Source organism: Salvelinus alpinus, chromosome 2 (genome assembly GCF_045679555.1).
Source record: "Salvelinus alpinus chromosome 2, SLU_Salpinus.1, whole genome shotgun sequence".
Classification (NCBI taxonomy): domain Eukaryota; kingdom Metazoa; phylum Chordata; class Actinopteri; order Salmoniformes; family Salmonidae; genus Salvelinus; species Salvelinus alpinus.
Window position 1 is genome coordinate 47,681,511 of NC_092087.1, and position 13,276 is coordinate 47,694,786.

The window sequence follows — 13,276 nt, forward strand, 5'->3', positions numbered from 1 at the left end:
GTACTGTGCGTGTGTGTTTGTGTGTATGAAGTGCATGTTTTTTCCCCATTTGCTGCGTCAACCTTTCATGCCCTCTACCAACGTCTTCTCATCATCTGTCTCTTCCTGCACTTTCCCTCACCACACTCCCACCTATCACACCAAATATCCCACTCGTCGTTGGTCGTCAACCAAGGAGCCCATCAGACAACTCCCCCATCCCTTTATTCATTGAGGAACATTGAGATGCTGCCAGCTAGCTGTACTGTTCTGTAGCTGTGTGTAGGCTGGTGTGTTGGTGTGCATCCTAGCGTCACAGTGATAAGAGACTGCAGCTTGTAGCCTCAGATAGCACTGTACTGTATGTGTCTGTGTTTGGGGGAAGGGGGGGGGGGGTGTTGTAGAATTAAGTAGCTGTGTTCCTGATGCTTGCTAAATATCCGTCCACCGTCATCATCAAGTGTTCCCACATCGTAAGTTGGTATTTTAGTATTGTACTGTGTTTTGGTGCTCTATTTGTTTTGCGGTGCTCCTTCTCTATTTTCCACTCCGCTCTTATGTACTGTATTGTAGTGGACTGGCGGTTTTTGTGTGTATGATTTGGGGGTTGTTTGTCTTCCTTTTGCTTGCTGTCTGATTTAATGATCGGCGAGTGATCGAGACTGCAAAGAGCGACCATGACATTCCAGAATCGTTCACTTCTCACCTCTCACTGACCACCTTTTGCCCCCCCCCCCCCCTAGCAGATTACCCATAAACCCCTGCCTGTCTGCCTGACTCCTCTCATCACCATCAACACAGGAAGACCGAGCCAGGACCCTCATACTAACTGTCCTTTTTATTTACCTCTCTTTCTCTCCATCTTTCCCCTCTTTCTCTCCCCTGTCTCTCTGTCTCTCCCCCTCTCTCTCTCTCTCTTCGGTCTCTCTAAAAGATTAAGGTGGTCAATGCGTTCCGTAGCTCCCTTTACCCGGGGCTAGAGAACCCAGAATCCAGAAACTCCATCCATAACTTCATGGCCCACCCTGAGTTTGTCCCCCTGTCTGAGGAGGAGGCGCAGATCCCTGAGAGAGAGGATTCCAGCAGCGATGAGGTGGATATGGAGATCCAGCCCATCCCCAGCTCCTCGACTGGGAGGGGAGAAGCTCCAGACGTCAGCCATGAGACCTCCTGCTGATCACCTCCTCTCTTTTCCGCTCTGATCTATCCATCCACCCCTGTCGGCCAGCTGGCTTCCCCCCTGCAGTTCCTCTCCTCCACCATGAAGGAGGACCAGCGGTGCGCCCCTCAGATCCTTAGACTCATCCCACAGAGGGTGCACCCAGAGTGGGCAAGGGGTCCCGGTGCCAGCGCCTCCCCCTCTTCACCTCTTCCTCTTCCCTCCACTTCCTGAACCCTACACCCACCTCTCACCTGACCACCCCCACCTTGCCATTCTCATCGGCTTGCACTGACTGTGTCGCGTGTGCCCTTTAAGTCTGTGCAGAAGAGTGACATGCAGAGCATCCAATCACATTGTGCCCCTAACTCATGGGTGGGAAGGACCATTTGGGGTCCACCAATCTGCTCCGTCGAAGGCCGTAGCCTGTCCTTCTGTCCATCTTTGGGGTTTTATATCAGTTTTTTTTTGGTTTTACCTCAGAGTAGCCTAGAACTGAAACGCAACATGTTTATCCTTCTGTACTAGCTTATACTCTGCATACGCTAACTGGCACAGAACTTTAAGAATATACCCATGTGTACATTAATATTGTATGTACATACATGTAACTGCCAAAATAAAGAAGACACTTAATTAAGTGAGGGATACAAAGTATATTGAAAGCAGGTGCTTCCACACAGATGTGGTTCCTGAGCTAATTAAGCAATTAACATCCCGTCATGTATACAAATACCCAGTTGCCCATTATTTTGGCTACCATGGTTAGAAGAAGAGGCCTCAAAGGAGCTTATGGGAGATTCTTGAGCTGCGCCTGAGACAGCATTTTCCACCGCCATCAACAAAACACCAAATTATGGAGTTTCTCGTGGAAGAATGCTGTCGCATCCCTCCAATAGAGTTCAAGACACTTGTCGAATCTATGCCAAGTCACATTTTAAGCTGTCGTGGCAGCTGGTGGTGGCCCAACGCCCTATTTATGACACTTTATGTTGGTGTTTCCTTTATTTTGGCAGTTACCTGTATATATGCTTTATAGGCTCAACACAGCTCCAAGCTGATTTGGATGATCAGATGTACATGGCCCATGTGATTAACAGCTTTCAGCTACAAAGTTTCTCTTCTCTATTTCTCAATCTGTGTTTTAATTGTACAGCATGTATGCATTTGATCTGTTTTGAAGCAGGATGTACTAATGGGTTATTCAGTTCAATGCAGGAAACCACGTCTTTCATTAATTCTGATACACTACAGCTTTTCAATGATTTATGTTCAATCATCTAAACAACTCTCACTTTAATTTGGTTCTTCTGGGTCCATTTGACATGATTCCATTATGATTTATCCTGTTTTTGTTGAAGGACAGTGTAAAGAATGCTATGATATTTTAACAGAAAAATGAATTCTCTTAAAACAACATTTTCAAAGTAAAGCTTGCAGCAGGCTAGAGCCAGAGGGCACCACCTCTCTGTGGAGTAGGGTCATAGCAAGACGATGTGGAGGTAAAAAAAGGGGAAGGGGCATCGCCCTCATCCGATGACCTCATCCTTATCTCATCCAATCAGAGTTCTGGTTTTCCCTAGCCCCTTGAAAGTAAGTTGACAGCTTACGAAACTGCCTCAATATGGAGTAAGATTAAGAACGTCAGAGTGAAGTGAATGATATTTCACCCCCATCTCTCGTATGCATGACGTATATTATCCATGTTTCATCTGTGTTGAGTAGAATGGGAATTTAGAGATGGGTTATGTGAAACATTATTTGGGGTGGGGTTAGGACGTACGTATTCCTGTGGACAGAAATGGGTCATTGTTTTTGCTTTAGTCTGTATCAACAAAAAAAATCCACAAAAAAAATTAAAGTCCACACAAATACATTCTCTGTAACTTAACAAGACAAATCTAGTCCTCGTTTTACACTGTTGACAAAGGGGCGTTGGGCTTGTTCCTGTTAGCTCCGGTGTGAGTGTGTTATGTTGTTATCGAGCATCACTGTGTTGGCAGCAGAGTGACACAGGGGACTATCGATCTCTCCCATCATGCCTCTGGGAGAGCCAACCGTGAGCGGCCCAGATATAAATCCAATATCACCCCCTCCCTCCTCACCCCGCCCTGCTCCCTCACACCCTCCCTCCTCCGGGCTGCTAGGATAGGGACACGGCACATCCCCACATGTCCTCTAGGGTCAACCAACCACAGATAATGGCGTAACAATAAGAGGAATACTCTAACAAGAAGAAGAAGAAAAAAATACTCAACCAGAGATGTGTATGAGAGCTCCTGTATTCAGTAGTGTATGTTGTTGTCAGAGGTGTCATGCCCGTAGGGGGCACAGGGGCACGTGCTCCCTCAGATTTGTCATTTTTAAAATATCTTTTTTGGGGGTCTTTTCTTTTCTCTGTAATACTACTAGGCACCTAGCAGTTTTATATAACTAGCTACCAAGAAACCATTTCAGGCTATCAATACAGTTCGAGTAGCTAGCTTGTCATCTTCTTAGCTGTCAAGGTTGGTAGACTTCAGAAAAGCAAGCAATAACTAAATGTACTGAATAAGACTCACATTCCTTTCAATATTTTACCAGAGATGCAGAGAAGTATATTTAGTTTCTTTAATAAAAATAAGAACCACCAGTCAGGTGGATACAGACAGCTTAATTGGTATGCTTAGATATTCAGATTTTTTTTTTTTTTAATTACATAGAATTAAGCATAATGATTATGGCTCTAGATTACAGGGAAAAAGCTGCTTCAGATGTTTGAAAAATGCTAAATTCTCCAATTTACGGTCGGGGGGCTTACCACCCCTCCGGACCACCCCCCAGCCATCCTCACGTACTTTGTGCCCCCTAAGATTTTTGGGGTGCATGATTCCCCTGGTCATTGTTGTATATGATGGTAGAGAGAGTGTAAACTTGGGCTGACCCCCTTTCCCGCCTCCGGCCACCAACTCTGTGACAGAGATTGTGCCGCCCTCGACAGGACGTGTGCTATCGATTACCAGTAATGTACTACTGCCATATTTTCAACCTTATTTTCATATCTAGGTTGCTTACTTCGATAGAACCCTCTGGTGATACGCCTTTTCTACTTACTCAGAGCCATATTTTCTAGGTTGTCGTTGTTGTTTTGTATCCCATCGTTATTGAGGTTTCCTTTCTATTCCCCCTGACCAAAAAAAAACACAAAGACAAAACAATGTGTCACTGCCGATACAGTATATAAGTCATGGACCACTACGATGTTTACAGAACATAGTCAGCCTGACGCAGTAAGCCTGCTCGCGCTGCACTTCACTCAACCGGCTAGTCTCCTTCATTCCCTTGCTTTCGTGAGTCTTAGTACATAGTTATGGGGAAGCTTTCTTGCATGATTTTCCTAGAAACTCAATGTTTTGTTCATTTTTTACAATTCTTCTTCTGTATTTTTATATTAAATACTTTTTGGAAATATATAAATATGTATAGGCTGAAGAGTTTTGATGACAGTACAGACCATGAATAAGATCAATCGACAGTGTAACATGTTTTTGCCGTTCTATATACAGTATATTTATGCCACATTTGTAAACCATGCTTGGTCGTCTGATGCTGGGGCTAACTAAATTAAAATAAACTGTTTACTCACTGTAGGTCATGTGATTGGACATACTCTTTCAGCAATCTAGTCTTACCGCCCCTTTCCCCTTCACTATATACAGTCTTAAAGAGATAGTATCTTAAATTCTGCTATTTCTTTCAATAGCTTAAAGGGATAGTTCTGGATTTTGGCAATGAGAACCTTTATCTACAGAGTCCGATGAACTCGTGGACACCGGTTTTTATGTATCTGCGTCCAGTATGAAGGAAATTAGAGGTAGTTTCGGGAGCTAATGCTAAAGCAATTGTGCTAACACTAGTTAGCAACTTCCTTCAAACTGCACACAGATACATAAAAATGGTATCCACGAGTTCATCTGACTCTGGGGAAGTAAATAAAGGGCCTCATTGTCAAAATCCCGAACTATCCCTTTAAATCAAATGTGGTCCAATAGAAGTGAGTGAAGTGGTAGTATACAGAACATTGAAGATATGCTAAATTAATTGGGGGTATATATATATATTTTTTAATCTCTATATAAATATATTTGTTAATTTTTTTCTGTTCTTTCAGACTAATATGACTGCGAGTTTAACTTATTTTGTGAGAGGATCGGTGCTCTCAGATGCCGTTAGTCGACTTGTCAAAGAGGGCATGAATTTCATCCAAATTCAGCATTACCCTTTTAATTCTAATGGCTTAGTACACTGTTTATGGGAAGAGAGTAGAGCTGTTAAACCGGTAGTGACGTCACTTCCTCTTCCTGTTTTTGTCCATAAACAGAAACTAGATGCCTTCGATGTGGTGTCCGTTAGACAGTCTCATTTTGGGGACACATTTTCAATTGGAATCCTTTCTTTTCTTCTGACGTACTCTATATGGAAGACTGCACTTATACATTCAATATGTGTAAATATTGTCATAGGATGATTTTGAACTTAACTTTCAACTCTAGGTAATGAAAAGGGGGCAATCAGTCAGGGATCACCGAGCATAGCTTTAAGAATGTTCTGCCAAAGTCTTGCTTTGTACAATCATTGGTTTTTTGTCCTTTTTATTTTTGCATTGCATTGTTTTAAACGATTATTGTCAGGTGAAGGTGTTTTCCTTATTTTCCATCTTCCCAAAATAGCAAATGTTTTTGCATGTAAACGTGGACAGAGAATACAAAGAGCTTGAAGCGTCACTAAGATTGTCCCTCTTCTATTGCCATGGCCTTGGTTCTGCTGTTGTGATCTCTTACTGCTTGCCCTCCCATTCCATCCCACAGGTGAACATATACTCCATCCTCTAGAAACGCCCCAATGTTTTTGTTTGTTTGTTGTTGTTTTTTACCTTGGCACAACTGTACAACAGAAGAAGACCAACAGGTCTGTATGTCTGAGGTGGAGGGAGAACTAAAGAACGGCTAGACCGACCTGATAAAGCCTATGTTTGGTTTCTCTGATGGATAAGCCCACCGTGGCTTCTGACCAATCTGTAAGACCTGTTCCTCTTATTGCACAGGTTTCAATAATGACTCATGTATGACAAAATGAAATTGCTAAGGCATTGTGCAATAACTGTTAACTGTAATGGACTGCATTGCTTCTCTAAAGCTTATCTTTCTTAGATAGCTTTTTTTTCTTTCGATTTGGGGGATTTTTTTGGGGAAGCTTCTCCGCAGTTGTAAATAATTTTTAAAAAAGTTTGAAACTGGAATATCACAGTTTAAAGTCATAACCCCTTATTTTACGTAGGACGATATTTGCCCGAACCAGTTCTTGTGTTTTAATACATTTTCAATTGTATCTAATTGAGAAAAGACCGAAAAAGAACTTTCTGTCATTGATATGATGCACAGTAATAGACACTGGTGTTATTTTTGTATAAACATAATACCATCTATGTGGCATGCATGACGTATAAACAATTTTGTGGTTTAAAGCAATATGTCCGACCTGGTTGATTGGTACTTTCGTGTTCTGTGTAGCTTAAACCACGCTGTACTAAAAGAGGAAAAAAATACCTGCATTTGGGAAAAAAAGCTAAGTGTTTAATATATGTGTTCAATGTTCTGCATGGTTAAGTATGGAATGAGACATCCCAAACGTTGACTTGCTTTCAAAACAAAACTTGCACGTACAAACTCGTACACATTTTGACTCCGTTTCTGTCCCCCGTGAAACATACACTGAGAGGATGCTGCCTTGAAGACATGGAATGGATGGATGGATGTGTGCTTGAATGGGACTTAAATTCAGTTGCACAAAGATCTGTTCAATTAAGGGTTTTATCTGTAGGTAGCAAGTCCCTGTTGGGTGCGTCATCACTAGTGTTGAATTATTCCTACTTGGTTATTAGCTAAGGTACTTCTTGACTGTATCATTGTTCATTCCCAATGTGTCTCACAGCAACCATGCAGTCTACCATCCTACTTTACCCCCCATCTCACCACAGAGGCCTGATGTGATAACCAACAAAAACGCCATGCACACAACACTGCTGTTTATCATGCATAACACAATAATAGTTTTTGCAGTTAATATTAGTTTTATTTATCCATGAGAAAAGTCATTACTTGGGGTTTTATTGTTGGCATTTAGAAATAGCATTCCTAAATCAGTACCCCCATGCTGAATCTATTTCACCACCAAATGAGAAGTAATTATGATACCACGCTGTTCACTGTTTATTCCAGCCACAGCCACAGCCACGGAGAATCACTCTTTACCAAGGTAGGCATCTGCTCATCAACTCATTTCACACCTATCACATAAATCGATTTCCTCATTGCCCTCCCTCAACTCTCTCTCCTCTCTCATTCCATCTCCCTCCATCCAAGGACAGGGCTCATCTGTCAGTGCCAAACAGCAGTCAACCTCTCTTCTAGCTGCAGCATCCAGATGTTTGAGATTCTTCACTGGTTTATTCAACAGTTCTATCCATTATGGTAGTTTCTTTTAAGTTGACGCTTTGAGGCTCGTACACAAATCGACCACCACAGTTTGTCTTTCTCCCTTTCGATATCTTGCTAGTTGTTTTTTTCCTAGAAAGGCTGTCGCTCTGTCGGTGAGACCTGTGTGTTTGTCTCCGTGTGTCTTGGGGCCCCAGCTTTCCATGTTGATAGTCCTGCACAATCTGCCCAGACTCGCTTAGATTACCAGGGCTCAGATCTGTGTGTGTGTGTGTGCATGTGGTCACCAAGGGCTATGGGGCAGAGCAGAGATGTTTCAGAGGCCATATGTCTCTTGTCTAGTTAAAAACACATGGCTAACTTGCTCTTGTACCAGAGAATAATTTGATCTTCGTAACAAATGAATGGTATTCTGCTAGTGTCAACAGCAGCCTAGCTTGTCTCTTCTCTACTCTGTGGGTTGAGCTGCTGGTCCAGAGGAAAGACATGAGAGAGAAGGAGAGCTTCTCCTCTATTCTTCCTCTGAGTCCGTGTCGTTTACATCACCAGTTACTGTGACCATCACAGCTATGCCTCGTCTTAAACACTGCTTTCAACTGGTGTCTCTCTTCATAGCTATGCTGTTGAAACCAGGCAGTTCCATAGACCGAGAGATATTCCGAATTTCTGTTCCCAAGGAGACCTGTCCGAGAAAGCGGCTGATTGGCTGATCTGAGCATGTTGGAGTGACTGCATTCCATCACTCATTCTGGTTGGCTTGGTGTGAACATAATTGTACAACCATTCTCAAAGAGCACTGTCTTGTTTTGTTATCTTGAACTGTGTTAACACTGACAGCTTTTGAAATGTGTTTTGCTAATTTCTCTCGCACTTTGGATGAGCCGTTGTTTCATCACCCTGGCCTGTGCTGACGTTAATGCAATCATGACTAATTCTGACAGGCACTCGGCGTGGTTTGGTGTTAAAGTGAAATGCGTTTTGGCTTCATGGTCATGGTCCCACAGCGCTGAGATACTGAAACAGTCAGGCCTGTTGTTTTTGATTTGACGCAGGAGAAACAACCGCAACATCAAAGATAAGGGAGGAATTAAATTGGCTGAAATTGTTCATTAAATACGTTGCTGTGGTTCCTTGAATTGTGTGTGTGTGTGTGTGCATAATAATGAATGTGTGTGTGTGAGGGTTTGTATTGAAGCTCGTTTTCTGTGGGCACAGTAACAGTCTGTAACAGTTCTTGGAGGGCCTTTTGAGCAGCACTTTTCCTCAGTGTGTGTCTCACCTGACAAACATACAGACACAACACATACACATTCGCTGTACTCTCCATATCCCCCCTTTTGTAAATAAGATTCATTATCATTCTAAAATGTCACCCCTGTTTTCTTCAAACTATGCAACAGTATTCTACAATTATAATACTATTGTTTAGTTATATTCACAATTCTTCTCTTAAAGGCCCAGTGCAGTCAAATGTGATTTTCTTGTGTTTTATATATATTTCCACACTATGAGGTTGGGGAGAGTGGGTTAAGTTGAGCCTATGGGGTAAGTTGAGCAACCCTTGTGTTAAGGAAATCATAAACAACATGTATAATTTGACTAAATATTTAAGAAGGTCATTTCGTGGAGTCTGTGAAGGAAGAAACCATATGGCGAAAGTGGTAAGCAAGTTAGATCCAAAAAACAGATTTTAGCCAATTCAAATGAATTCATTGTGTCAGAGCAGCGTTTCCCAAACTAGGAGTCTTTTCAAAATGGGGTCGCGAGAGAAACTCTGAAAATAACCAAAACATTAGGTCCGTAACCTCCGGTAGCCGCTAGAAGTGGTTGTAAAAAACAGAGCCATTTCTGTTTTCTTCCTAATGTGTGTCTCTTTCTAATGGTTTAAGTATTTTGTTTCCCTCTACAATGCCCACAATGACTCAATAGAACAGATTGGACAAGACCCGGCAATAAGTCAGGCTGTTGGAAAAAGAAAATCATCCACAATACATTATTTTCTACACAGAAGATCATACAAAAGTATTGCCTGGTGATCTTTCTGATTCATTTTAGTCACTTCAACCCATATTTCCGTCAGAATTAAATACTTTCAAAAATACTTTGACTGATTTGTAATGGACTGTCATAGCCCAATTAGAAAGTTAACATTGTCAATTGATTACATTATTTTCTTTATATGGTGGGGTCGCGATTCATTTTAAATATTTAAAATGGGGTCGCGGGACAAAACTGTTTGGAAACCCCTGTGTTAGAGGTTTCATGATGCTTGCATCTAAACCAAAGTAGATCATTTTAAGTTGTTTTATACATCAGTTTGGGTCTCTATAAGCTTCATTATGAGGTCCTAAACCTAGCATGAAAGTGCATCCTTGTAGCTGTGTGGGATAATATAGTCAAAATGTTTACCTTGGGGTAAGTTGAGGCAATGGTTGAGCAACTGGCAAGTTGAGCAAATTGAAGTGTTTTCTTCCAAGGCATAATGCAAGGCATTATCGCTGGGATATGAAGTAACAGCAGGGCCTGGCCTTTAAGTGTTTAAAAAGGTACAACGTTTTTCTTAGGTATTAAGCCTTTGTTAAAAGATGCTTTAAAATGATTAAAATGCGATTTGTGATTGTGTTGAGTTGTATTTGGGAAATAAAGATAGGCATGGTTTTAGAAAGGTAGTGATAATATTTAATTTAGTACAGATATTTGTAGGAGGTTTAACTTATCCCATACCCGGGATAAATTGTGCCAAGTCCACTTTTTTGGGACAAACTACGTTTTCAAAACTGTAATGTTTACATTACATTAATTCTGACTATTTCCAGGGATGCACAACATCCTGAAATACATGTAGATATCTTTGTTAGAAAGAATACTATTTCCTTGACAGAGTGATGCTGAATGTAAACAATGGCTCAATTTACCCGTCTCCCCTACTGTGGAATTGTGAAAATTATGATAATGACTGTTTAGTGTAAGAGCTGTTGAAAAGACCACCTGAAATCTTAGGATGTTTTGGTGGGATGAAGTTTAGGCCTGCCTGGTGATATCACCAGTAAATTAGTTAATAGACAAATGACAGCTAGTTTTCAGTTTTCCCCTCCTCACTCAAACCACTCCCAGACATTCCTAGCAAAATTGCTCTTTGACCATTTCAATTGAAAACAATCACTGTAAGGTACTTAACTGTTACCCTGAAATGATTTGCTATTGAGATAAAATAAAAAAAATAAAAACAGCTGCATTGGACCTTTTAACGCTCTCCTCCTCTCTCCCTCTCGCTCCTCTTTCTTTTTGTCTGTGTGCTTGTTTATGTCTCAATGGATGCAGTTGTTTCCCATATTTCAATTCTTTATACTAAAAGAAAAGCCGGTGTATTAAGTATGTGTGTGCACGATGTGCACGCATCCTGAATTCTTCTTTACTCTTTTGTAATATATGATCATGTGGAATGCCTTGGTCTTTATGTCCTGTTGTTTTGAATTTAACAGAACAAAAAAAATGATAATCAAGCAATTGAGGTGAAAGTTATTATACATATATATATATATAAACAAATCTATATACATAAAATAAAGCCATTGGAATTTGAAATACATTGGTTTCAGCGTGATTCTTTTTGTCATGGTTCATTGTCTTGTGATTCAAGTCAGCTAATCTTGTGTTCAATCACTATTTCACTGAAGGTTTTTGTTTGTTATTCTATGATACAGTATCACATTTGATCCTTCCTCTCAAAACATGCAGGTCTTCTGGTTATGGAAAAAGTCCATGCAGCTGATTTTCCAAGAATAGAGATGTTGCTCGAAGAGCGTAAGGAAGAGTAATTTATTTATCCTCTTTGTCCATTCTTTTCATGTTCGTCAACTTATTTTTATTCCGGATCCTTCTCATTTTCGCAAATATACAGTATTTGTTTCTCTGTCATGAAGTCAAGGTCAGAAAGGGTTTTAATGACATCAAATAATTGATCAAACAGCACCACCATGTGGGTAACATTGGTATTCCAACATTGGTATTCAATCAATCCTTCAATCAAATTCCCTGTACCATATTTTGTATCTGAAAGAGGACTGTTCAGATTATAGCATTAAAACATTGAGGTTTTCCTAGGCTATGGCCTAAGAAATGATGTACATAGCCAATTGATTTATCAATTGAACTGATATTTGGGCAAGAGTTGTACAAATCTATCTTTACCTACCAAATGAGAACTACAGCACAAGGTCTTATTATGTGCTTAAGCAGGCAGCTTGAGTGTGTTTACAGGGTCACCGGGGCCTAGTTTTTCAAAATGAAAATGAATCCAGATCAAAATGATCCTGTGTTGGGTTCAATTCTGTTCCCCTTTAGATGTGGTCCATCCTTACTTTGGATGCAATTTTAATGGGAAACTGAACAAAATCTCTACCACATCACATCATATGATACAACAAAGAACATTTTACATAATCCCATGACATGTCTATGTCTTTCTAAACTGAAGGAGGAACACAATATGAGATCTGGATTGAGGCAACACACAATAATTTGATCTGGATTAAATGTTTTGGAAAAACTGGGCCCAGGTGGATAGTACTGATAGTATGGTACCAGATTTGATTTGATGCAGAAGAGCCTGGGTGTAGTAAGACCATGACACCACTAGAGGGACTATACATTCTGAATCAATGGGGTGCCAGTAGGTCAGGGCTGAGCATGAATACTGCATACTTCCTTCCCTCCTAGATGTAATCAATGTTCTGAAAAAATGGATTGGTTGAAGAAACGTTGAGACCCAATATTGTTGTTCAGCTAAACTCAGTTGGACAATTAAAGGAAAGACGGAACATTGCTCATTGATGCGCAAATAAGATATAATATTTACAATGGGTGAATATTTCATTTAAATCAATTAAAGGTAGCTTTGTTACCTCATCCTGGTTTGAAAACACAGGGTTGGCGTCTCACTACAATGGAATCGTGTTGGAACTTTTAATGCCAACATGGTGACCGTTGAAATTTAAAGCATTAACCCAGCTGAATTCTGTCTGCACATTTTAGTGGCCTTTTATTGTCCCCAGCACAAGGTACACCTGTGTAATGATCATGCTGTTTTATCAGCTTCTTGATATGCCACACCTGTCAGGTGGATGGATTATCTTGGCAAAGGAGAAATGCTCACTAACAGGGATATAAACAAATTTGTGCACAAACTTTGAGAGAAATAAGCTTTTTGTGCGAATGGAACATTTCTAGGATCTTTTATTTCAGCTCATGAAACACGAGACCAACACTTTACATGTTGCGTTTATATTAGTGTTCAGTGTAGTTGGTTGCTGGTCAGAGGTCTACAAAAGTGAGAGAATCCAGCATTATAAACGCATACCGTAACTGCCCAAGCTCTTCTTTCTTTTCTTTTTCCTTTTCTTTTCTCCTCTCTCTCTCGCCCACAGACCTTTAACAGCAGGCTGCATTTCTCACCTAGGGAAACCTGGCCCCGGAAGGTGTCAAGACGACTGCATTTCCAGTGGCAACTCTCTCAGTGCCGTGGTAACGGGAGACTCCACTGTGGCAGGATCATTAGGGGGAAGGGTTGTGTTATGTCAGAGACCTGAAGAACAGAACAGCTCTAAGGCCCAGGCATCTTAACTAGTGGTGAGGAGAGGTGGGTATGCTAATGGAGAAGTTCAAC

The 13,276-nt window shown here is 40.9% G+C and overlaps 1 protein-coding gene across 8 annotated transcripts in view; it reads left to right on the forward strand.

Annotated features, from left to right (window-relative positions):
• Positions 1-11,200, forward strand: part of LOC139563299 (plasma membrane calcium-transporting ATPase 1-like) — a 168,770-nt gene extending 157,570 nt beyond the window's left edge. For 6 of the 8 annotated variants that reach the window (XM_071381876.1, XM_071381930.1, XM_071381866.1 and 3 more), the window contains one exon: positions 914-11,200. In XM_071381876.1, the coding sequence (XP_071237977.1) occupies positions 914-1,156 (243 nt within the window). In that variant the 3' untranslated portion in view covers positions 1,157-11,200. The remainder of the gene's footprint in view (positions 1-913) is intronic. The other 2 variants (XM_071381906.1, XM_071381921.1) reach the window with 1 other exon arrangement.
• The last annotated feature ends 2,076 nt before the right edge of the window (positions 11,201-13,276 follow it).